Source organism: Equus przewalskii, chromosome 15 (assembly GCF_037783145.1).
Source record: "Equus przewalskii isolate Varuska chromosome 15, EquPr2, whole genome shotgun sequence".
Taxonomy (NCBI): Eukaryota; Metazoa; Chordata; class Mammalia; order Perissodactyla; family Equidae; genus Equus; species Equus przewalskii.
Genome location: NC_091845.1, coordinates 28,265,075 through 28,289,393, shown reverse-complemented (window position 1 = coordinate 28,289,393; position 24,319 = coordinate 28,265,075). Strand labels below are relative to the sequence as shown.

At 40.0% G+C, this 24,319-nt stretch overlaps 1 protein-coding gene across 6 annotated transcripts in view; it reads left to right on the top strand.

The window, feature by feature from the left end:
* PTPRG (protein tyrosine phosphatase receptor type G) overlaps positions 1–24,319 on the top strand; it is a 676,181-nt gene that overhangs the window by 608,237 nt on the left and 43,625 nt on the right. For 3 of the 6 annotated variants that reach the window (XM_070576962.1, XM_070576961.1, XM_070576963.1), the window contains exons 14-15: positions 472–558; positions 13,216–13,307. In XM_070576962.1, the coding sequence (XP_070433063.1) occupies positions 472–558; positions 13,216–13,307 (179 nt within the window). The remainder of the gene's footprint in view (positions 1–471; positions 559–13,215; positions 13,308–24,319) is intronic. The other 3 variants (XM_070576964.1, XM_070576965.1, XM_070576966.1) reach the window with 1 other exon arrangement.

Below are 24,319 nucleotides of genomic sequence, written 5' to 3'. Positions count from 1 at the left end.
ATCTAACAGCACCAAATTCAGAGAAATTTGTGGCAGAAGGGGGTTCAAATGGCATCTGGTAGATTCCTGCCTAGTTCTGTTTATTCCAATAAAGCAATCCTGTTTGTCCAGACATTGTGTCAAAGGTGGAAGGATAGGTGTATAGATGAGAAGGGTCATTATGGGGTTTGTGGTATCCTTACCTGCTGTCATTAGCAGAAGTAACACAGGGTTCTAGTATGTTCTAATATGTAAAGACAACTTTTTAAGAGTAAAGTTCCCATTTCATTATTTCTTACCTCAGTATAAAAAAGCTTAATAAACCCAGCCACCTTTGTGTGTAAGCTTTCTCTTTTGAAAATGTCCAAATGAGGCCTAATGCTGGGGAATGCCTGTGTTAGATGGGAGGGAGGGCATTTGTGTGGAACTCTTGGTGGCCAATTGAAAATACTGTCTTCTACACCTGTTCTCTTTTGTTTTTTGTCCATTTAGAGGGTGTAACAAAATAAAGTCCAAGGGCTTTCCCAGACGTTTCCGTGAAGTGCCTTCTTCTGGGGAGAGAGGAGAGAAGGGGAGCAGGTGAGGGGCGGTCAAGCTTGAGGGGGGTGTCTCTTTGGCCGGGACTGGCTTGCCAGATTTTCTTTTGTTGCCATGGGGATTGAAGTCCTCTAGACAGCACGATTCTGAAACTCACCTGTTCTACCCCAACTCCCAAAAGTAAGACTTGCAAATACCAGTGCAGCTTGCGGGTAGCTGGTAGCAATTAAAGTATTTCCTGTGTGTGCTTGCTTTGCTTTATTTTGCAATTTTGGGTGGGGTGTGTCTTTGTTTCTAGGATGGTCCTGGGGGTGTTGTGTGTTTGTATGTCAGTTGCATCCATTTTCTTTCCGAAATTTCAGATGTTTGCATGTTTTAGAGCTTTTTAAAAATAAACACACACATTATGCATGCATTTAGCCTTACAAGTGAAAAAGTATCTTTTAGAAACCTAAATTTATAGATAAGTTAGGGATAAAGAGTAGGAGGGAAGAGAGAAGTGAGCAAATGGGGATACATCAGATATTTTTCTATGAGAAGAGTGAAATTTAAAAAGTAATAAAAATGTATGAGTTCTAGGTAACTTGAATACTTAGAAAAATTACTGTCCTGGAAAAATTTATAATAATCCTTTAGAAGTCAAGATTGTGCAATCTTTATCGCCACACATGAGGCTCTTGATAATGTTTCTGTAAGGCTTATCCTAAGCAAACTCCACTTAATGTTAATATGGTAAGTAATATTTTAATACTGAATTGCTAATTAGGTTAATTCTCTAATCAATATTATGTTGTGAGTAGTTCCCTACTACTTAAAATGAACGAATTTATAGAATTTTTCTTAGAATTTTTATGTGGAATGATTTGTCTTCATTGGTTGTGGGCAAATCAGATGATTGAGAAGAAATTTTACAGATCCATCCACTACAGTCAGGCATACCTGCGAGATCTGAGGAGGTACAGTCCAAGAATTATGAAAGATTAATGAGAAAGTCCATGGTCTCTTTCTTATAAGCTGTACTGTGCGATTTTGGCGTTGCGGGGAAAGGCAATAACTGCTGACACTGGTAATGTAATTATTCTTTCTATGATCTCTTTGTACTTATTGAAGTCTTCAATTTCTAATCCATTTTCAAAACTCCAAGAGTGAAAACTGAATTAGGAACCTCTCTGTATAGCTTTAGATTCAAAGATCTAATCTTGAGAGAGAGAGAACCTTGGACATCACATAAATGCCTAACTTTTATGCCCAGTCCATTATAAATATAATGTGATTTTGACTGTAACACTTTAAAAAGCCAGCATCACCTCACGGACAGCACAAAGATAAATGCACATCTAGTTTCTAAGTCCTCTCCAGAAACCGTGCCGTAGCCAGGTGGACTATATTAACTCAAATCTACATACTTGGCCCCAAATGTGGCAGTGGGCTCCTTATAGATGTATTTTTGATCCTAAGAGGCATTTTGTTACAGGGTGCTCAGGCCCTCTGGTTTCTTCTCTGCTTCTGATTTTCTGAAGCTTGGGAGAAGCACAGTCAGTTTCATTTAGGTCTAGAAGTTGAGAACCATCTTGGGAAACGGCACATATTTATAGAATTCACCTAATTATGAATCATATATTTTACTTTACTTTTTTTATAGTGTAGTAGCTAAGAAAGACCATCTTTGGCTCAGGGAGGTGTGGGTTCTAACTGTGGCTCTACCTCTTCCTGGCTTTGTGATCTTGAGTAACTTCCTGAAGCCCTCTGAGCCTCAATTTCCTCATCTAGAAAATGGGTCTAATGATAGTTCCCTTTCATGGGGTTGTTGTGAAGATTAAATGAGGTAGATATGTAAAATGCTTAGTGTGTGAAATGTATCTCCCCGTTATGAAGATAACGAATTGGAGGCTCTGAGAAGTCCCTTGGCTAGCCCACCCTCCTTAGGTGCTCAGGTGAGACTCCCACGCTGGTGTCTGACACCTGCGCAGCGCCCATTCTCCTCACTGTTCCACGTGCTGTGCTAACTATGTATTCCATGGTGAAGAGATGCTCCGGGTATACATCTTGTCCTCAAGGGGCTCAGAGTCTCTGCCTTTCTTTATGCTGGCCACCCTGCCATACTTTCCTCCAGATCCTGCAGTTCCTCATTCCTCCTGAGGGTTCTGTGTACTGAAGACCACCAGCCCAGATCCCCCCCTCCTCCCTCCATTCTGTCCCTGGGAGCTTTTGCGGCAGCCTCCTGACCCAGTTCTAGCCTTGCTGCTCTATAAAAAGCATTCCGGACGACAGGGGCCCCTCCCTCCTCTGCCAGGCTGCTCCGAGAGCTGGACCACATCAGGGAACGCTTCCATCAGCCTTTCGTCTCTCACCTTTGCCTCTTTCTGACCACTCTCATTTCCTCTCCTGGCCTGTTTCCCATCCAAAATGTGGTGGGGAATCAGGAGAAAAGCCAAAAAAGCTGCCTAAGTGGCAGCTCTGAACAAAAGTCGCTGCTCATCCACCTCGGGGCAGTACCATTTGGCCCTTCATCTCACCTCACTTGTTAAACGCTCCTCCTCCACAGCAGAGGAAGGGGCTATGTGGTCCTAGAGTGGACGGGATCGCTAAAGGTAGGACGAAGGCTCATGGAAGAAGTGACAGCCGATTGTCCCCCCAGAAAGAAGAAAAAAAAACAATAAAAATCAGACCCAAGCATTTAATTTTTTAAAAAGTTGTTGATTTAAATTTTGAATAGGTAATACTTGACATGGTTGAAAACTCAAAAAATTTAAAATTATTTATACCCCTCGATCTCTATCCTGTCACCTACCTACCCTGCTTCCTACCCCTCGAAAATAGGTAACCTCTACTAGTTTGTCTGTTCTTCCAGAGGTGGTTGTGGGTGTGTGTGTATGTATGTGTGTGTGTGTGTGTGTGTGTGTAAGCAACTATGAATCTGTATCCCCTATCTCCTCTTACACAGTAGAATACTGCATACACTGTCAAAGACCTTGCTTTTTTTCACCGAATGCTGTTTTTCTGTATGCATACATAGTTTCCTCATTCTTTTTTACAGAAGCATGATGCTTCTTAGCATAGATGTGTCATGATTTGTTGAGCCACTCCCCTGTGGCTGTCGTTTTGGTTGTTCCCAGTCTTTTGTTATTAGAAACGATAGGGCGGGGAATAACTTTATGTGTCATTTTGTGAGTGAAGCCTCTCTGTAGGATAAATTCAAGAAATTGGCTGTATTACAAGCTGTGTGCGTTGGTAATTTCAGTGGGTGGTGCCACATTGCCCTCCCTGTTGAGACACTAAGGTGGGCTTCCATCAGCAACACACAAGGGGCCTATTTCTCCACAGCTTTCCCAGCACAGTGTGTTCTCAAACTTCAGCATTTTTTAACTTCATAGGTGAAGAAAAATGGTGTCTTAATGTAGTTTTAATGTATTTTCTCTTATTATTAGTGAATTTGAATTTGAATTTCTGCTGCTGGAAACTGTTTATATCTTTTGTTCAGTCTTCCTTTATGTAATTGGCTTTTTTCTAATCGAGAGGGCACCCTTGTCAGCAACACGAGTTGCAAATATTTTTCTCCTAATCTGTGGTTTGTCTTTTAACCACGTTTATGCTGCTTCTTTGACTGTTCTATGGTCACCTCTGTCCATAAGTTTCTCTTTTGGTTGCTGGATTTTCAGTCACCATTAGAAAGTCTGTCTCCATTCTGAGGTTACTTTTTTTTAAGTACTTCTAGGGTGTCAAATTTTAATATTCTTAAGTCATTTGGAATTTAATCTAGTAGATAGAGTGATGTTTGAATCAACTTTTTTTCCCAGCTGGTCCCAAGTATTTAAAGAGTACTAGAATCTGGGGCCATTTAGTGAAGAGGCACGTAATACCCCTGTAGATCCTTAAAATAAGTGCTTACAGCAAAAGTTAGACTTCTTTCAGTCAGTATGTTAATGAAATAAGTAATTGCCAAAAAGTTTTTACCAGCTTATTTTACGATATACTGAATCATACACGCAGTAAGTAAAATGTGAATTTCCGTTTCCTACCTCCTGCCCAAGTTGAGATGGATCACGTCCCCATTCACCTCCCCAATCAGTGGGGGGTTGTGTCAGTGCTTGAAACACTGGAAAGATGAGAGGGAGAGTCCCTCAAGCCTCAGTCCAGAAGTTGAGAACATTCCAGGCCAGAGTTCTAACTAAGTGTAACACTGCTACCTCAAAGCCCCCGCCTTCCAGCCTTCTTTTCTAGGTGAGAGCGCGGAGCTCTGGGAAGCACTGTCCACAGCTCACTTCCTTCCAGCCAGCGGTAACATAAAACCCCCCCTGTTCAGGTTCTTTTTCTGGTCAACATGTGGTTTATGAAATGATCTTTGCTCTCTTTATCTCCTGGAAAGTATTACCAGTACTTCAGTCATTCCTGGGTGTCTGCAAGGATTTCTTGGCAAACTGAATGTTTAGCAAGAAAGTATATTGCCTTGAGACCACTTATGTGTATATGATTTGTTAATATTCTTCCACCATCCTAAGATGTTAATTGCAGGCAATTTGTATCTTCCAATAAAATTCTTACTGCAGAAATCAGATTTTTGACATTTCCAGCTATAACAAGACTTGATGGGACATCTCTCCAACCATGTGAAATCCAAAATATTTTGAAAAATTTTCTCCTCATTTAATATCCGTATCCTCTCTCACACCCTATCCATCTTCAATACGATTTTGTTTGCTTTTCTTTCCCCTTCTTCCTTTCCTTTCCTCCTCACATGTGACAAGCCCCGCTTATCCAAGGTATGACAACCATATGCCCCAGGATTTCCAGGATGGCCCCAATATGAAATATGCCATTTCATTATCCCCAAAAGTACATTCATATTTGTCAGATCCCATGTCCCTTTAATGGTTTGGAGAGTATGCAAATAAGCACAATTCTGAATTTTTCCTTCTAGAAGATCCCTTCCTGAAAAGATACTACCAGTAAAAGCTGAGTTTTACAAACAGAATCATTTACCATACTGTAAAGGAGGCATAACGGCAAATGAGTGGTTGCATATGCAAAATCCCAACTCAGAACTTCCATTGGGCTCTTTTCCAAGTGGGACCCCAGAGTTAATTTCAAGCAGACTCTCTTCTGAGGAAAAGCCCAACAACGCCCACAGCCTTTCCCTTCTATTGTTGTCCTTGTTTCTTCAATTTCTTGAACATTTTGCACTAATAAATCAATGCATGTCTTTTTAACACATCTCTCAATCATCTTCCTTGAAGGCATGTAAACGTTTTCAGCTTTCTATTTATAAGTGGCTCTTACTCATACACAGTTTACTACAACAGATTCATGACAAAAGTAAATATTAATGTGATTTCTGTACTCGACAGCATGAGAATAAATGGGATTATTAGCGGGTGTGCCACTGTAAATTTAAATGAGGGCAGTCTATAAATCAGTTAAGATTGCTTAATTAATATTCAACAGCAGCTCAGCCAACTGCCCATTCTAGTCTGCAATTAACATTTTGAGTTGCACACTGCAGACAAACTCCTTGTCACCCTGATGTGATTATAAAACCGTTGAACTTAATTTGAAGACAGTGACTTGGTTTCTAATCCCTATATATAATATTTGGTTATTTTGTAATGCCAGATTTTCACAGGAGTCTAGAAATTGTGTGGTGATTCTCTCTAACCTGTGCGCCAGCGGTCACAGTGATGTTGAGGGTGGTGTAGCTGTGAGCCAAGGACCCTGGGTGAGATCAGTGTGATATCTCAAGGTCATTGAAGGGATGCACATTTTGACCTCGATGTCTCTAGACCTCAGAAACCCTCTCCTGTAAGCAGGGGGATGGGGTGCTGCCTTTTGAGGAGCCTTTTTGATATATAGCAGTGCTGAGTGGAATTCCAGACATTTCTAATACTACTTCTGGACTCAAAATCAGTATCAGTCACCTAAAGTATTCCCAGATCCTTGTCAGAGGGGCAGAAAGAGATTTAAGAAAATTGGACATATCAAAGGTTATCTAAGTGGGCCCCTGGAAAAACAGGAGCAGCAGAAAGGAAAGCCTGACTGTAGAACTTTGGTCATTCTGGGTGTCCTGATCTAAGAATGTGCCAGATTCCTGATAGAAATGGGGAGGAGGATGGAGGGTCTAGAGATTTCCTGCTTATCCTTATAATTTGCTGCATTTTGTTTGAATAGTGAGCCTCTGTAACTTGACTATTTGCTGATACTTATAAAGCACTGTCAGAGCAGCTGTGGTCGGTTTTGTGTGTGTATGTGTTTCATTAGTCAAGAGGGCCAATTAAACACACCAGGTCTGTCATATGCTGGCAGTGTGTGTGTTTCCATGGGAGCTCAGGGAATTGACATTGATGACTTACTGATATTGGTCGATATTTACTGCATCCTGACTAGATGTCCTCTGACATGTGCTGTGCTCTCTCAAGCGTAGAATTTTTTTAAATTTTTTTTTTTGAGGAAGACTGGCCCTGAGCTAACTACTGCCAGTCCTCCTCTTTTTGCTGAGGAAGCCTGGCCCTGAGCTAACATCTGTGCCCATCTTCCTCTACTTTATACGTGGGACGCCTACCACAGCATGGCGTGCCAAGCGGTGCCATGTCCACACCCAGAATCCGAACCTGGGAACCCTGGGCCACCGAGAAGCGGAATGTGCGAACTTAACCGCTGCGCCACCGGGCCAGCCCCGAATTTTTTATTTTTGAAAAAATCTCTCTCTTCAAAATATCTCCTTATCTAAAAGAATGAAAGGTTATTTTTAGAAATTTCAGTCCAAGACCAAATGTTCATGACTGTAAGCTTAAACTGTTCATGGGTTGATCCATTCATGCGCAAGGCTTTCAGGCATCATATGGGTCTGGACCACAGATCATGGAGTGTGGGCTTGAGACCAAGGGAGCTGCTAGCCAGAATCCACATTGATTTGTTCAGCTCCTGGAGAGGATATTGCACATTATCCTCCTGTCTTCCAGTCAAGCCTTTCTTAGAAATCTTAAAATATATGAGTTCATGTTGGTTTTCTAAAAAGGGATGAATGAATGGAGAGTAATACAGAAAGCTTGTTTCTATTTTGCTACTTAGAACCTTCTGTGAGATGTGCATAGATCTAATATGTTGGCCATCTTTGGTCAAGCACCAGAAGCTTTTGGCTTGTATTTAGGGGCTGTGGTGTATGAAAAATGCATCCCTTTAAACAGTTGACTCTCATTCAGCATGGCGAGATGCTTACTCTGTGAGAGGCATATGAGAAGTGCGGCCAAGTCAGGGACCAAAAGATTCACATCTCCCATTTCATTTTCATTCACATCCATTGAGTTTGAATTGAGGAAAAATTGCTTCATGCAAACTGGGATGTCTCTTTCTTGCTCCCATCTAGAAGTATTTAGTGAATGTTTGATGTAACTCTGTCTCTGTACTTTCTTCATGGGGCGGGGGGGGGGGGGGGCGTTTAGAAAGCCATCTAATTCAGTGGTTTTCAGATGTGTGCAAGTGGTAGGACACCTGGAATTCCGGACATCAGAACATCGTGAACTACTGAATGAGTAAATATTGACAAATTCAAGTCCTTCATAAAAAATAAAATTTATTTTGCCAGGAGACAAGTAGAGCAGTCCAAAAGGTGGTTTAAAAGGTAGCTTTAGGAGGAAAAACTTTCATTTGAGAAATATGTTTTTTCTGTGATCTGAGAAAAGACTTTTATTCAATATGAGAGGCTGAACTGTTTGCTCCAGCTTAGAGAATTCCATTCTATTTCTGAGCCCTCAGGTTATAACAGAAATGGAGAAGACCTTTCAAATTCTTATTCAAGTGTGTGCAATACAGTTTTTCTTTCTGTTCTTGAGATGATTATATTAATATCCTTGAATTCCTAACTACTGTTTTCTATCCCATATGGGACCATATGAATTCTAGAGTCTTAGTTTATGGGTACTTTTATGGTACCTGCCATTCAAGGTTGTTTTCTTCTTTAGTGGCTTTCCTAGTGACAGTACAGCAGACTCTCAGGACTGTTTTCCCTTGATCACGGTGGTCCTTAACCGGGGACAGTGCACACAAGAACCCTCAGGGGAGATTTTTCAGAATACACAAGCCTGTGCCCCACCCTGGACCTGCTCAGCTAGGATCACCAGAGTGGGGATCATCCACATGAGCATTTTAAAAGCTCCCAAACCAAAGAGATATGCACTGCTGGTTGATAGCCACTGCTTAGTTGAAATTTTACTGATTGTGTATGTGTGTGTATGTGTGAGTGAGAGTGAGAAAGAGAAAGATTGACTGACATTGGGACCCTCCAAAAACTAAGGTGCACTTAAATTGGGAAACTCAGAGTGTCAGGAAAACATATGCTGCAAAGGTAGATTACGGGAAGCCAAAGAGGACTAATTTGGCTCCTTCCTAGGCCAGTCAGGCTCAATGAAAAAACATTATCATCTGTTCTCAGTTCCTTAAAGGGGACACATAGAGGGGAAGGTGCAGGCAGAGAAGGGAAGAAAAAAAAAGAGGAGAGGTGAAAATATACAATTTATAGTGAGGATCCACTGGACTATAATTTATAGTTAAAGTTACAAATGTATTTTTTATTTCAAACATGATCTACTTTATTATTTTCCCTTTTTAAGGTACTCGCATAAAATAAACAGATGTTCATTGTGAAGAAATTATAATTTTAGAAAATGACTCTTTATGATCCTAGAATCTGTTTCATTCAAGGGGAGATTTTTAGAGTAAGTTAGTTGGAAGAGAATTGGACCTAGATAGAAAATTGAAAATGCATACCCAGTGACACACTTGAGCATTATCGGGAATTCTGTCTCCATTCCCCTGAGTTCAAAATTAGAGATAACATGGCCTCTTTGAATACATCATAATTGAGATGTTTAGAGGCATTAAAATGTGTGTTTTCTTTTTCTCTTCTCCAAAATCCTTGCCTTTATATTTTTATTTCTAGACACCACTGAAGGTCAAAAACCAAAATCTCTCGTGGGACCTCTCTGAAATGAGCGAGTTAAAATACAATGTTATGCATTATTGGCCGCTGAATCAGCTGCTTTTCTTAGGTATTAAACCCACAATGTAGAATTTGTACATGCAAAGTGTTCGTCTAGGTGTGGTCAATGATGTGAAAAGTTGACGACAACTTAGCACCTTGATCAGTCCCTCGCCCAAAGTAGACCCATAAGAAATAGTTATTAAAGGAATAAATTAAATATCTAACAATGTAGTACATCCATGAAATGGAAAATTGAGCAAACGTTAATGAGGATGTTAGTTCATATTTGTTATCAAGGAGACATGTATAGTATAAACTTGTTTTTGTTAAAAACGAAATAGAAAACAGCCCGTCTGTATTTAGGTGAGGTTACAACCACAGCCCCTGATGCATCTCCTTGCCCTACTCTCGCTGCCCTCTACTCCATTTACCACATAGCAACCACAATGAGTATTTTGAAGTGTGCCACTCCACGGATTGTAGCCCTCCGTTGGCTTGCCATTGCTCTTGGATGCCAGTGAGGACTGTGGCCTTGCATCTGGCATGATCTGGCTCTTACCTCCTGCAGCCATTCCCTGCTCTTACCTCTGGCTTCCTTTCACTTCCTACAGTGTGCGAGCTCTCTCAGCTTTAAGGCTCTTTAACTAGCTGCTTGATCTGCCTAGAATGGTCTTTCTCCTCAACCTCCCGTGACTGGTCCTCTTCAATCAGGTCTCAGCTCCAATGCCACCTCATCAGTGAGGTCCCCTCCTTCACCTCCTCCATCAGTTATCACCACCTCATCCTGTTTTATTTTCTTCATAGCTCTTGACTATGTGTAATTATTTGTTTACTTGTTTGTTGTTACTTTTCCCTATGAGAACGTAAGTGCCATGAGGGCAGGAACGTTGTCTGTGTTGTTTATCATTCAGCTCCCAGCCCCTCATCGTAGATGATAAGGAACAGTCAATAATGAGGGAAAGTGTGGAAGGATACCCCAGAATGCTAATAGTGATGATTACTGGGGGAAGGATTTGGGGTAATTTTGGTTGTTTTTCTTTTTGTTCATTTGTATTTCCTAATTTTTCTGCAGAGATTATGTATTATGTATATAATTCTTTCTAAATTACTTGAATGCTTACCCAGCCTTCAGGAAGTAGTTTTAAGGCTTCTAGGCAATTACAGAGAATGTGTTAGCTGCACACTCCACGCTGTGCAGCAGGTGCTAAATAAATGTTTGCCAAGTCCATTGAAACTTTATTGTAGGGGAAAACATTTCCCCCAAAGTTCTGTAGTCAGTTGCCCACACAACTGCTTGTGTGGGAGGAAAGGCATGTGTGACCTGCATCAAGGTGCAGATGTGGAGAGCGGTCTCTCCCAGGGCTCTGACCTTCATCCCCAGTGGTGTGCTGTTCTCTGGCAATCAGAGTTATGGTGCTCCAGGGAAAATCCATTATAAACAGCAGCACATGGAGCACTAGAGAGTGATGTGCTTCAGTACACACTGCTTTTTTCAAAGAGTATATGGAACCTTTAGCTCCACATCTAGCTGAGAGACTGGGTGAACTGCCTGCTTATCCTTCCAGAAAAAGAATCCACAATACAATTTATCCTTTCCAGTCACTTGACTTTAACAGTTTCTTGGCCAATAATGATTTTTTTTACTAAAAATAGCTTTATATATAAAAATTTAATAGGCATAATAATTCTGGTCTTAAGAGTTATTTCATTGTTTTGTTGTGCATTTTTCTTTTCCAGCTAAAGTCTGACCTGTAAATTGCATGTCATTCATTTCAGTGTCATAGACCACTTCTTTGGCTACTACATGCTTGAATGGTCCAACATCTCAACAAAAGCAGGTGTTCCTTAGCTATGACACTGAGTGGTTAAGGTTCTAGCTCATTTGCTAGGGCCATAACCTAAGTTTTAACTCAAATATTACATGCTGGATATCTGTGCAAATTGGGGTGGGGGAAGGAGGAAGGAATCCAAGAATGGAAAACTTGACGACAAATTTAGAAACGGAAGCTATTTCGAACATCAAACATCAAAATGATGTTTTTTACACATGGATTTCCATGACTGCACATTTAGTAGAAGATCCACTTACCAACAGAGCCCTCGAATATTTTGTGCATTGCATATCCATGTAGATTGAGTCAGACTGACTGATATTCTTTCCAAATTTAGATAAAGGCAGCTAGACAATGAATGATGAAAACTTGTTTTATTATTGATATTACAAATGACAGGCAATTCATAGAAAAAAAAATCATTGTTCAGTGCTCTGCAAGAGCAGGCCTGTGCGACACATGCTGAGAGTGGGAGTGATTTATGTCCTGATGGTACGGAGCAGTAATCCAGAATTGCTCCTAAAGCAGCGCCCACGCGTACAATTGGTCAGAGCTTCTTTCCGACTGAAAGTAGGCGCTGCTTAAAGAGAGACGTTTTGTCCTGTGACATGCAATCACTTCTGATTGTGTGTGGTTATAATAGCTCCGTGGAAAACTGAGGTAGAATAATCTGTGTGACTTGGAGGCCTCCTCGCTCCCACCAAGATCTCCTTTGCTAATAGAAGAGTTTGATTTTTCCAACCCATCCCCCCAACTCCCTTCTTTGGCTTCATAGAAACATAGTATGTCCAACAGAATCATCCCAGGATACTTGCAATTAGATGAGCAAAGACAACTCTGAAGAAAAGTTTACTTCCTCAAATGGTTGGAATATGGCCCCCAGAAAAAGCAAAGCTATAGTGAGGATAAAGGGGCTTGGTGTGAGATGCCAGTGGAGTGGGATGGATCCCAGGGACACCAAGCACCAGAAGGATGCCGCCTGCTTGGCTAAAAGACCCAGCAGTAGGGCCAGCTATTGTGAAGCCCCTCCGCCAGATGAACAGGGACCCTTCTCTGGTCACAATAGCCATTCACGCTGAGCAGCCTCATTAAATATTCAGCCTGTGCTTCCGGCAGCTCATTAGGGCCGCAATGAGCAGTGACGTGGATGCTGGAAAGCTGAGGGCCAGCCAGCATCAGTAGGCAGAGGCTGAGTGAGCTGCTGATGGCTTTTCTGTTCTCTGCCTATCCTATGATGACCAGTGTTTGCTCCCTGCTCTGCCTGAAGTACAGGTAAAAACGAACAGAACAAAAGACAAGCAGATGACACCTGAGGGCTTCAGGTCCTTTCTCCCATGTTGTCTGGCATGGGCCTCTGATTTTGAGTGCTTGCCCCCTTGGACCCCTCTGACCCCCTTCCAGAGCTGTCTGCGGCTTCGGGGGCCTTCGCTCAGCACTGACAATGTGGTGCTATTGTGTACTTGGGCTGTTTGATGACTGCATTTGGGAGGGTTCGAGGTGTGATTTTGAACTTGGTGCTGGGGGTTTAGAACAGCAAATTATTCCTCTGTAACAAGGCAAATTTAGAAATACTGTGGGGTAATGCTAGCGGTTTGTACAGCAAGTTTTCTCTGTCTGTGCCAAGTTTCCCTGTGTTCGAGTGGTTCATTACTGCGCCCTTCCTTCTGGCTCTCAGGATAGATCTGGTGTAATAAAAAATGGATATTCTTCACCTATTTGGGGTTCTTTGAATAGATGAATGTTGTCCTTGTATCTTGTTACTTTTCCATGGGTTTGCACTCAGTGCTGTGTGATATTTAAAGCTGGGAAAATCTGTGAAAGAATTGAAAAATGATGAACTCAGACAAAGTGTATTTCTCTGGGCTCACTGTTTGCATGTTTTTCTTTCCTGCACAGAAAATGTTTTCAGACAGCTCATTTCTATGTGGAAGATAGCAGTTCACCTCGGGTGGTCCCCAATGAAAGTATTCCTATTATTCCTATTCCGGGTAAGTGAGATACTCTGATTTGTAATGGGCTAATTGTTTTTCTCTTTTGTTCTCAGATTTATGGGATAGCTATGACAAAACATTATTTTTATAGCCTTTTAAAGCTTGCCCAGTCTAGGAGATCCTTAACTAAGAGTAATTTAAGGAAATCTTTGCTCCTTTGCATATCTGCAAAGTAAGGAAAGGCTCTTTAAAAGAGACAGATAACTCTGAGTTAATATAGCATAGATTCACATGCAGGGAAGGGAAGTAACAGTAGGAAAAAGAGAAAAACATATTTGTAAATCTACTTGGACTAAATTTCATTTTGATAGTCAATTTGTGCTTTAAATCACAATTTGCAGTATGTTGTGTGTTTGGGTTTTTTTTACTTTTCTCTTAAGATTCCTTACTCTGAAAATCATTTATCTTCGTCCTGGAAGTTTTGCTGCTTAGGGTGTTCTTGTGGAAGTCTAGGGATACGTTCTTAGTCCGGTCCCGGAAAGAGATAACACCCTCGGTTAGTGTTAGGGGTAGGGACTGGCAGGGGACACTATAGTAAACCCTAGCAAATGTCACCGACATTTACAAGTTCAGCAGTGGGTTAGTTGTGACAGTCAGGATGTGGGATTTGAAGATGGCTCCCACTATTTTTATTTTGCATCCTTTCCTTTTTGCCAGATTTGAACTTTCTTCATCTGGGTTTTCATTATGTACTTGTAAATACCTATCTTCAGATGTCTTATCCATCCATCCTCTTGACATTAATTATTCTTTTGTGAACAGAAACACTACTTTTACTGTATGTCACCTCCCACACACCCACAGCTCCGCTATCCCCTTGTCAGCCTCATTCTCCAGAACAGTTTTCACTGTTGAATATACCATATATTTTACTTGTTTGTTTGTGGTCTCCCCCGACTAGAATGAGAGCTTCATAAAGGCAAGTGGATGTCTCTTTAGTGCTAGAATAATACCTGGCACATAGTAGGCATTCTCTAACTCTCTGAATGAGTGAATGAATGTCAGCAAACCTTCCTAGAGGTCTTAAAAGGCCAGAGCTGTGAAGCTCAGAGGTACAGTACAGTCATTCTCTGAGTACCAAGAAGGAATGCTTCTATTGTTTGCACATCTTCACTACGTGCAATTATGGTTGAGAACTTAATTGGCCCTTTATGTGTCTGTGTATGTTCAGTCATTAGATATTGCTGGAATTGGCCATGTTCTCCTCATTCTGGTCAGCTACTCTTACTAAAGCTGGTCACACAGAACAAGAGAGGTAGCAGAAAAGTCTCTGAGTAAGTTCCTACTGGATCATTTTGTGGCTGCTAAACGATTCCCATACAGACGGGATAGGTTTTGCGTTACTCTGCATTCTTCTCTACTAACCCTCACCCCTTATTCTTGGTCAAGGAGACTGCACTCCTGCCTTTGAGAGGAGAGGAAACAGGCAGGAATGATCAGTCTTCCATCCCCATAGAATAAGTACTTCTGTTGAATCTACCAGATTTGTGCAATAGCGTGTGTATCAGCATTTTCCTCCTGCATCACCTAGAACGTGTGTTGACCTCTGGAAAATGCCTGGGAGCGTCTCTCTCCTTTGAACTGATTCATCTGACAACCACAGCTGTTGGGTAGCCATGCAGTTGAAATCCATTTTAAAAGGTTAAATGGTGAGGTACTTCTTGGGCTGTCTTTTAAGTTTTGTTTTCTTTTCCCACTGGATTAGGAGTCAGAAAACCTAGGATCTTGCCCTGCCTCCACCATGAAACCTTTGGTCAATTCCTTGACCTCTCTGAGCCTTAGTTTCCAGAATCTGTAAAGTGAGCAGGATGTCTGCCCTGCTTGCCATTGAGGTAGCATTAAAGATCACGTGAGCTGGTATGTGTAAAAGCACTTCGGAAACCATAAAGTAAGCCAGAAGTGTCAGCTGGTGAAGCTTTCCTTCCCAAATCATGGTATCGCTCATGCCAGCAGCCATGGAGAACAAGCATTTGCGTGGTTCTGAAGTTAAGATTGTCCCTCACACTGGACCGCATCCACTGGGTGCACCCCGCTTCGCTGTGCTCTTTGGCTTGGACTTTAGGACTTTCAATTCCCTGGAATCTTCAGAAACTGCCATCAATCATGCCTGCCTTGCCACACATCTGAGTAGGTGTCTTAGACCAGAAATGCTTTTGAATGTTTTCTGCTTCATTTCCCAGCTACCTATTTAATTGCCACGTAAAATACTCACAACCCAAAGGCATTTCTTTAAATGTGAGTTTCTCTGAATTCTTACTCACTGGTGGTATAAGTATACGGAAAGAAAATTTCTTCACATTCTCCACTGAGAAATCCATAGTATTCAGTTGTACCTCAGTTGGCAGAGTAGATGCATCCTTGACAAGTTGTAACACGTTTGTAAAAATAAGTTACTCTAAATGCTGTAAGGCAGTGTGATGTAAAGGACTTACCTAGTGAAACCAAGAGTGAGCCTACTCTTTCTCTGTTTTCTCAGGTTTTCATAGATAGCATAGCCTTAACTGGGGGCATGCCCAGACAAGTAACCTTATTTCACCCATAACTGAGAAGGACTTACCTTACATGACCTTATTTTAAAGAGTTTTCAACTTGATCACAATCTCTTATTTTTCTTAAATAAAGCCCCATGGTCCTATTTAATAATTACATTTGTAAAATATTTTATAATTTATGAAGCACTTTAACAATCCATTAATATATTTATTCTTATGGTTTCTTCCAGTTTTTACCATACAACTGTGTCTTGCATACAGAATTCATTATAAGAAAAAACATAATTTTTAATAAATTTGTGAGATATTTTCACTGTTGAAGCTTTCAACACCACTTTTCTTTAATGGAGACCTCCTTGGGATCATTTAAATGCTTTACCTTAGGAATTATCTAATTGTTCTTATTTCTAAAAATATTAGGATATTTATAGAGCTCATATGGAATACGTATTCTGCTCATTGGATGTCCGTTTAATTTTATCCTTGTTCAAAACCTAAAAACAACACTACTGGGCCCCAGGTTTATCAATTTATTTTATCACTTGAACTTCTCATTTTCTATAATTGTGTTTTTAAAAAAGATATTTCCAGACAACTACCAATAAACTGAACCATTATACTGGTTAAAAATGTGTACAACAGGGTGAGAGAGAAAATTCAGGTATCAAACTTGTAAAATAGAGCTGCTGGGTCATCTCTGTAAAATATGTAAAAGACTCTGTTGCTAGAACTTATTTTACATTTGACCTTTCTTAGAAAACATCGTCATTATCATCTAAGATTTATCGAGCATTGACAAACCACGTGCTCTATGTTGATTTTCACTACAATCCTGTAGACACAAGTGGGTATCCCCTTTTTACAGATGAAGAAATTTAGGCTCAGAGACATTATTTATTTTGCCCAAGGTTATATAGATAAATGGAGCTAGCATTGGGATTCTCTGTGTGACTTCAAAGCACAGATGCTAAGAAATGGCTCTGGCACCTTTTGGCATGTTACTCTGACAGTTCTGATATCTCAAGATTTCAGGCTCCTCATTTGGATATTGCTTCATTAAATGAAGGCATTTTCAAATACATGTGAATATTCTCTTGAGTTTTTTCTGAGTTGTTTTCTTTACCATTATCTTCTTTCACTGGTGCTGACCATTTTCTTCTCCATTAGGTTCTCTTTCATCCTCCTGGAGAGAGTTTCATTCTTCTTCTGTTGAAGTTTCCTCCTCTTCAAAAGATCTCTTCTTACCTGTGTTCTCTAGTCATCTTTATTCTTTTCCTTCCTAAGAAAAAGACTCTCAACCCACCAATACTTCAATTCCTTGTGCAAAAATAGGCCTTTTTAAAAATTTAAATGACTTAGGGAGCAATTTATAAATATGTTGAATGTTGAACACATTTAGACACTAAATCAGCAACTTTTGGATGATTCTGCTGTGGTTAAAATTCATAAATAAACAGCTCTGGTCTTGAAATCCCAAAACATAAGTGGAATCAGTGTTTCGCTGACTTTAAAAAATTAATGTAAAATAGGCAAATGGTTGAGGAAAGCTTTGCTAATCTTTTGATACGCATCCCTTGGAGACAGCAGTTTATAGGAATTTTTGAGGAATTTTGAGTTAATCAGTTTTACTAATTTTAAGAAATTTAGGAATTTAGAATCTTCAGTGTGTTCTTCTGGTTTAATATAGCAAGGACAGTCTTGTAAGAATGAAGACGTTTTTTCCTGGTCTCACCTATGTTTATGTAAAATGTGGAAATGCTAGAGACTATGAATATGGTGGCTAAGGTTAGTTCGCCGCATTAGAAAGAACTCATAATGAAAGAGTATTTATTCAACATGAAAGAAGTGCTTTTGAGGTTAGGTTCCAGTCACTATAGAAGTGACATAAATTCTTTTATCTTGAAAATTTCAATAGCAGTGCCTGTTCCATGTTTGATGTATGGGCAAAGTGCCGTGTCCCGCGCCCCCCTGCCCCGGCCCACAGATGTTAAACTGTGACTCCTGCAGGAGAATGAAAGGGGCTTTAACTCTTCATATTTTTCATTAATGGTTTTTCAAAATCAACCGTTCCACAGTTACTGGTTTCCCATTGTTAGTCTGTGAGGATAAAGCATAATTGAATGTAATAACCTAGCTGTCAGTCCCTTCATAAACTGACATCTTCTGAGATACTGAAGTGGTCACAATTTCCGTCCTTTAAGATCCATGTTATTCTGAAACCTACAAGTACTTTTAAAAGTCTAGGGTTTCCAACCTGGGGATATTCTTTTGAAACAACAAACTTGAATAATATTTTCGCTGCAGTTATTATTAGTGAGGCATTACATATGTAACATCATCTACAAATTCTGCTCACACTGTTATAGTTCTTATCTTTTAGACTTTCATTATATATAGCTTTTTAAAATCAGAACTTAGCTCATAAAATTAACCCGTTTATAGAGCATATTGAAAGGGCTCTTCCAAATGTGCATATTGTCAAATACAAATGTCCCTATAAATGCTTTTTTCTGGAAATTAGAAAATCTAACTTTCAAATAAAGAACACTGCAAAACGAATGTTGCTGCTAACCAGTAGCTTAGAAATCCAGAAATGATTCATGCCTTTCCAGCAGTTAAAATACATCTTAATAATTTGAAGGTCACCGGCTTCAGCAGGGTGCCAGCATATAAAGGGGTTTTAAACATGCAGTTTAAAACCCTTGGGATTAAACCAACCTTGTTGGCATATTTTATTTATACAGAGATTATCTCCAAAGGAGATTCATTGGCCTTTTGACTATAATGAAGCCCTTTTTTTATTGACTTCATTGTGTCATAAATGAAAAGAGATTTCTTTTTATGGCAGGAAATAAAATGTTCCAATCTCCACGACACTCCTTGCATCCTAAGAGTCTGATTTAGACAAAAATCTATTTGTTGTGTCCTAACTAAGGAACTAAAATTTCAGTCATGTTCTTTTATTTCATATTTGCTTTATCTTCCTAAGTTAACACAGAGGTATTAGCAAACACAGAGAGAGGCCTGTGCTTGGCCTCTGGGAGCCTGAGAGGACAGACAAGAACGGGGCTGAGTTCCTGAAATCAAGGTCTGTGAACTAGACGGGTGGTTGACAGTACCTGACAACAGCCCAGTCGTGGGACTTGGGGTGGGAAGGGGGAAAGGTCTGCGCAGGACTGACTTCAGCCAAGTACTGTGCTGGGATTTTATAGGTTCTTCCTGCTCATGGACAGATTTGGTTGAAATCTGGAATAGAGTTGAGAGAACTGCTACAGGTTAAATGAACTTCACAGAGATTGGTCACAGAGTGAGCGGCTTAAGGCCCTCTGGAATCCTAATACTAATTATATATGTACCCACACACTGCCAGAGTAAGCAAGGATATTTTCTTCAACAGATTACTTAAGCCAATCAGTTCCAGCAGCTCAGCATCTTGGCAGGAAGGTAAATACTATAACACTTATATACCTGGCATCATGAAGATGACCAGAATACCAGTGTGAATTTTCCAGGTAACTGAGCCTGTCCTTAAAGCCAAAGCAATTTGTTTCAACCCTTTTTTGTTGGAAAGTTTCTTCAAAATGTAATATATGGTTCTCTGCTGTCTCTAACCATGTATGTTCATTTTAAGGTCTAGAGAGGTCATATATGGTAGAAGAAGCCAGCTTTGGAGTGAGCCTGGCCCCACCATTTGATAATGACAGTAGACCTTGGCCAAGCTCCTTGGTCTCTCTTAGCCACAGTTTCCCCAACTGTTAATGAGGAATGACATTAAGGGGGTAATGACAGCCCTGGATCATAGAGTCATGCATGTAAAGTGATTAGCACCTAACAGTGATTCAAACTCATTACACATTTACTAAATGCCAAGCACCCTTATAAGGACTTAATGTTATCTAGTTTACTTTTCATAGCATTCTATAAATTAGGTAGTTATTATTCTTGTTTTACAGTTGAGCGAAGGAAATCACAGGAAGATGAAGTCACACCACCAGGCAGTCTGGCTCTGGCTTTCCCCTCATACCACTGCTTCTGGGTGCCTGATACACAGTAAACACTCTATCAGCACTGGCTGATAAGAACACAGCTACACAATTTTACAGAGTTACAGGCTTAAGACTGGTGTGGGCCCCTTCAGTGCCTCCCAGTGGTGGACATTCAGGGACAGCCTCAGCTGCTGACTTTTCCTTTCAAATATCAACCCAAAAATTGCAGACGAGAAAGCTAAGTTTTTCCCTTTTTGTTTATATATGTTATTCCTTAAGATTTTAAGCGGGAGCCAGTTTAGCCTATGTGAGGAGGTTAGAGGCATAGACCAAAGTATGGGTGATTTCCCTCTCCTGGCTCTAAAGATGCAAGTACATTAGAGACTGGAAACAACTTTTCTTCATGTTCAAATACATTTTTCTTTATTTCCTGCAGTGTTGCATTTGAGGTCATTATTCAGCTCTAGTTTTCCTCCTTGGAATCTCTCGCCTTTGGTATTTTCTTCTCAGTAGACATTCACTCTCCTCTTATTTTTTTGTTTTTGGTGAGGAAGACTGGCCCTGAGCTAACACATCTGTGCCAATCTTCCTCTATTTTGTATGTGGGATGCTGCAACAGCATGGCCTGATGAGCAATGTGTAGGTCCGCACCCAGGATCTGAACCCGTGAACCCTGGGCTGCTGAAGCTGAGCATGTGAACTTAATACCTATGCCACCGGGCCAGCCCCACATTCACCCTTTTCTAATGCTCTGTTTTTGGTACCTAGAAACCAGAGACTAACTTCAAGCTTCATCAGAAGTGGTACATGCAGACATTTTGTTGTGGATTCACCAAAAATAAAAGGCATCTTACATACAGAATTTAATTCCAACCACAAAAGAATTAAATAATATTATTTAATAACAATAAGCCCACTTCTCAGGTGCTGATTCTCAACTGACTATATGAAACATTTTAAAATGGAGTGATTTAGTGATAATAGTAGTCCCATATTTGCCTAATTTAAACCTTTGCTATCTGAAAATTCTGTAAGTAAAAATATTCGCACAACATTATAAAGTAACATTTTCTCAGATTCAGATAGTCTGTTTAATTCCTTGCCGTTCCTTGAAACTGTGGTGCTCTGAGAATGAAGACAAACAGCGCATCACAGTGCACAGCCTAGGCTTTGGGTTCAGTACACCAGGTTTCAAATCTCAGCTCTGCCACATGGTAATTGTGTCACTTTGAACTAGTCGCCTCAGTTTCCTTATGTTTAATGTGAGGATAACAATGTCCCCTTTACCTAGTTGTTGTAAAGATAGATGTATGAAAACCATGTAGCATAGTCCCTGACAACCACTCAGGGCTTAATAAATGGTGATTCTTCTGGTTATACCGACTCTATCATTAGACCATTTTCATTATTCCATAACAACCTCCCATCGAACTGTAGTTAGTGAAAACATCTTCACTTTGATTCCAGCTTATCTTTTTTCCTCTGTGTTCCTCCCCCCACCATTACATCAGTGGCATTTATTCTCACCTAAGTCATCAGATCCATCCCTTTTATGGCACTGGACATCTGTACCATGTAATTACACACTGTTCTTCCTCTCACTTTCTTGTATTCATCATTTCTCCAAAGCAAAGGTTGCCCTTGAACAAAGACCATCTCCCTAATATCTGGCTGAGTCCTAGGTGCTCAGTAAATGCCTCATCCAGTGGTTTCCCTTTCCCTCTGGCCCGATGACAGCCATTCTTTCCAAGTCAGAGCACTCTTTACCTTGATCCTGCGGCCAGCTTCTGCTGCCGTGCTCTAGCCTTCAGTTAACCTTTCTGAGCTTGTTTTCTCAACTGTAAGATGAGTATGAACATAGTACCCATCTCTTAGGGTTGTTGGGAAGATTGAGTACATGTTAATACATGTAAAGGGCATAGAAACTGCCTGGTCCATACTTAGTGCTGCTAATATTCTCTGCATTCGTTTATGAAACTCAGATGTTTAGGTGGAAATAACATTGTACAGATGGATATCTTCTTATATTACAGGGTCTTTCCAGATAAAAATTGAACAGATCAGGTCTGTCATGCTGTCCTAATTGCTTGGCCTTCTGCCGGTCACAGTAGTTTTATAATTATCTGGCTCATGTTGAGAGAAATTTAATAGAAAAACTATATAAGAGGAAAACTATTAGGACTTCTAATTAGCCATAGCCTTATATTTATCTTCATATTGAGAAAAAAGATTTATGACCCCTCAGTTTCATTTATCTTGATTGAAAGACAAATAATGTGTTATCTGGGTAGCTGATGGTGGTCAGTATGGCATGCATGTGTGTATCTGTGTGTGTGTGTCTGCTTGTCTGGCAGTTTTGTGATGTTACTGGTGGTGTCTGGAAACTCAGAGGGGTGTGGTTAGACTTCCTTGGACAAAGAGGCAAATTGGAGAGACTAGTCAGTCATGTATTTCCATGATTATCGTAGTGAGCTCTGCTGGATTTTTGCTGCGTCTAGCCATGGGGGTAGCAGGCAGACTGATTTCTAGGCATGTATGGCAGTAGCTTGGATATTAGAGTTGAGCACTTTGCAGAAAAAAATAATAAATTGTTAACCTGAAGCATTTTTTTAATGACTAGAGTTGTGCTGTGACCTTTGAAACTCTGTGGTTTGCAAAGTAAAGTAGCTCTAAAGCTGACAAGTTTTTTTCTTATTTTGAACTAGTATCCGTGTGCTTAATCATGGCACCATAAGTTTATTGGGACTCTACATTTCTGAACTATCATTATGGAATAAATGTTGCCCTTAACCTATTACACTATTAAGCATGTCACTCTGCCCTTGGAAACAGTGTTCTGTCTTTCATTTCAAAATAAATAGGAGAGAAATGCTGCAGGCTGAATGCTGAAGTATTTGTGGGGCTAGGTTGTGTCCCGTCTCACTTATTTAGCCTCTTGTGCAAAGATGAGTTTATTCTTGGGTTAATCTTTTAGAGACTCTCCAATTTTGTACATATTAACCCTTTTCTCAACTATCATTTCTTTGCCACGTGATCATTATTGTGGTATTTGCTTACTTCTAAACATTTTAAGTGAAGTGATCGGATAATTTTGGAAATTTTTCTTGAACTGTGCATTCTGCTAAATATTCTGGGGAAACATTTTGGCTCTGCTTACTTTGTTAATGCTGGTTACATCATTATGGGAGCTATAGATTTCTTGGGCGTGCAAAATGATTGCATATTCATGAACATCTTCAATCCTGAAATATTTGTAAATAACTTGGCAATTTTTTTCATAAGGTGGCCTATTAAAATGATTAGGTCTTTAATTGTTCACACAGAAAGACTTTATGCTTACAGAGCATCACCTATTTGATAAGTAGCATTTGTATGCTAAGCAATTTGGAGTATGAACATATAAGTCACCTTCCTTAAACAAAGTATAAGAGATGCTATTTTCCGCTTTAGAATGATTCAAGTTTGAAAATGTCAATAGATGCAAAAAGCCACCCTAGAGCTTTGCTCTCTCGAAAGAAAGTAGAGAAGGAATGACATAGTCAATGTTAACTGTCACCAGATGAAGAGAAATCAGATTGTCAGGCCTGGATCTATAACATTCTTGCCAAAGTAGGACCTCATTTACACATACAGATCTTCATACCCTTTGCTAAGAAAAGCATCTGTGGCAGTTTAGATGTTTGTGCTTTTGCCAAAGATCTTTCACTCTGAATAAAGTAAATGTCATGTCTGTTGTTTATCTCAAATTCAGCAGAGTATTTTTAAAAGGAAATATTTGCGGGGGAGGGTCGAGGGAAGAAGGGAGGAGGGAGGTTGGGGAGCTCCAGTTAGTGGGGTGTGGCAGTTTTACAGCAGTACTCAAGTATCAGAATGGATCTGGATAAATCAGCTTAAAACACACTTTGGACTCATGAACTGACAATGTCCTTTTGAAATGACACTACAGTAAATTAGAATGTGGAGTCTTCCTGAATCTATACCTAGTCTGTCAACACCAAAAAAATCCAGTTAATTCAGTCAGACTGATTATTTGGCATCATGTAGACACAGCTGTCTTGAACTAAAATTTTGAACACTTAAACATAGATGGCATTGTACCCAAAGCCAGCTGGTACAATGGCATCTATCTGTAATAGTGTATAAAGATTGCTTAGTCTTCAAAGATTGGAAATAGAGCTTAATTGCTCCAACTTCAAGCTGGACCTCATTGAATAGCAATTTAAAAAAAAAAATCTAGGTTGTGATAAGATTTCTTGACAAATAAGTACCGTTGGTAAGTTCAGACTTTTTGTTAAGTGTATGATGTGGTGATTTAACCATGCAAATTGCCTTGAATATGAAAAATGTAATTCTTTACATACCTTTTTTAAAAACCATATTTAACCTAGCTTATAGGCATTCAAAATCATAATGAGATCCTAATGTAAAATAAATCCTGCGACTTTTCTTGAAGACATCTATTTCAAGTGAGACAATTATATCACTTTGCAAAAGTCAAATATTTATCTTCAGTAATCCCTTATCAGTGTTA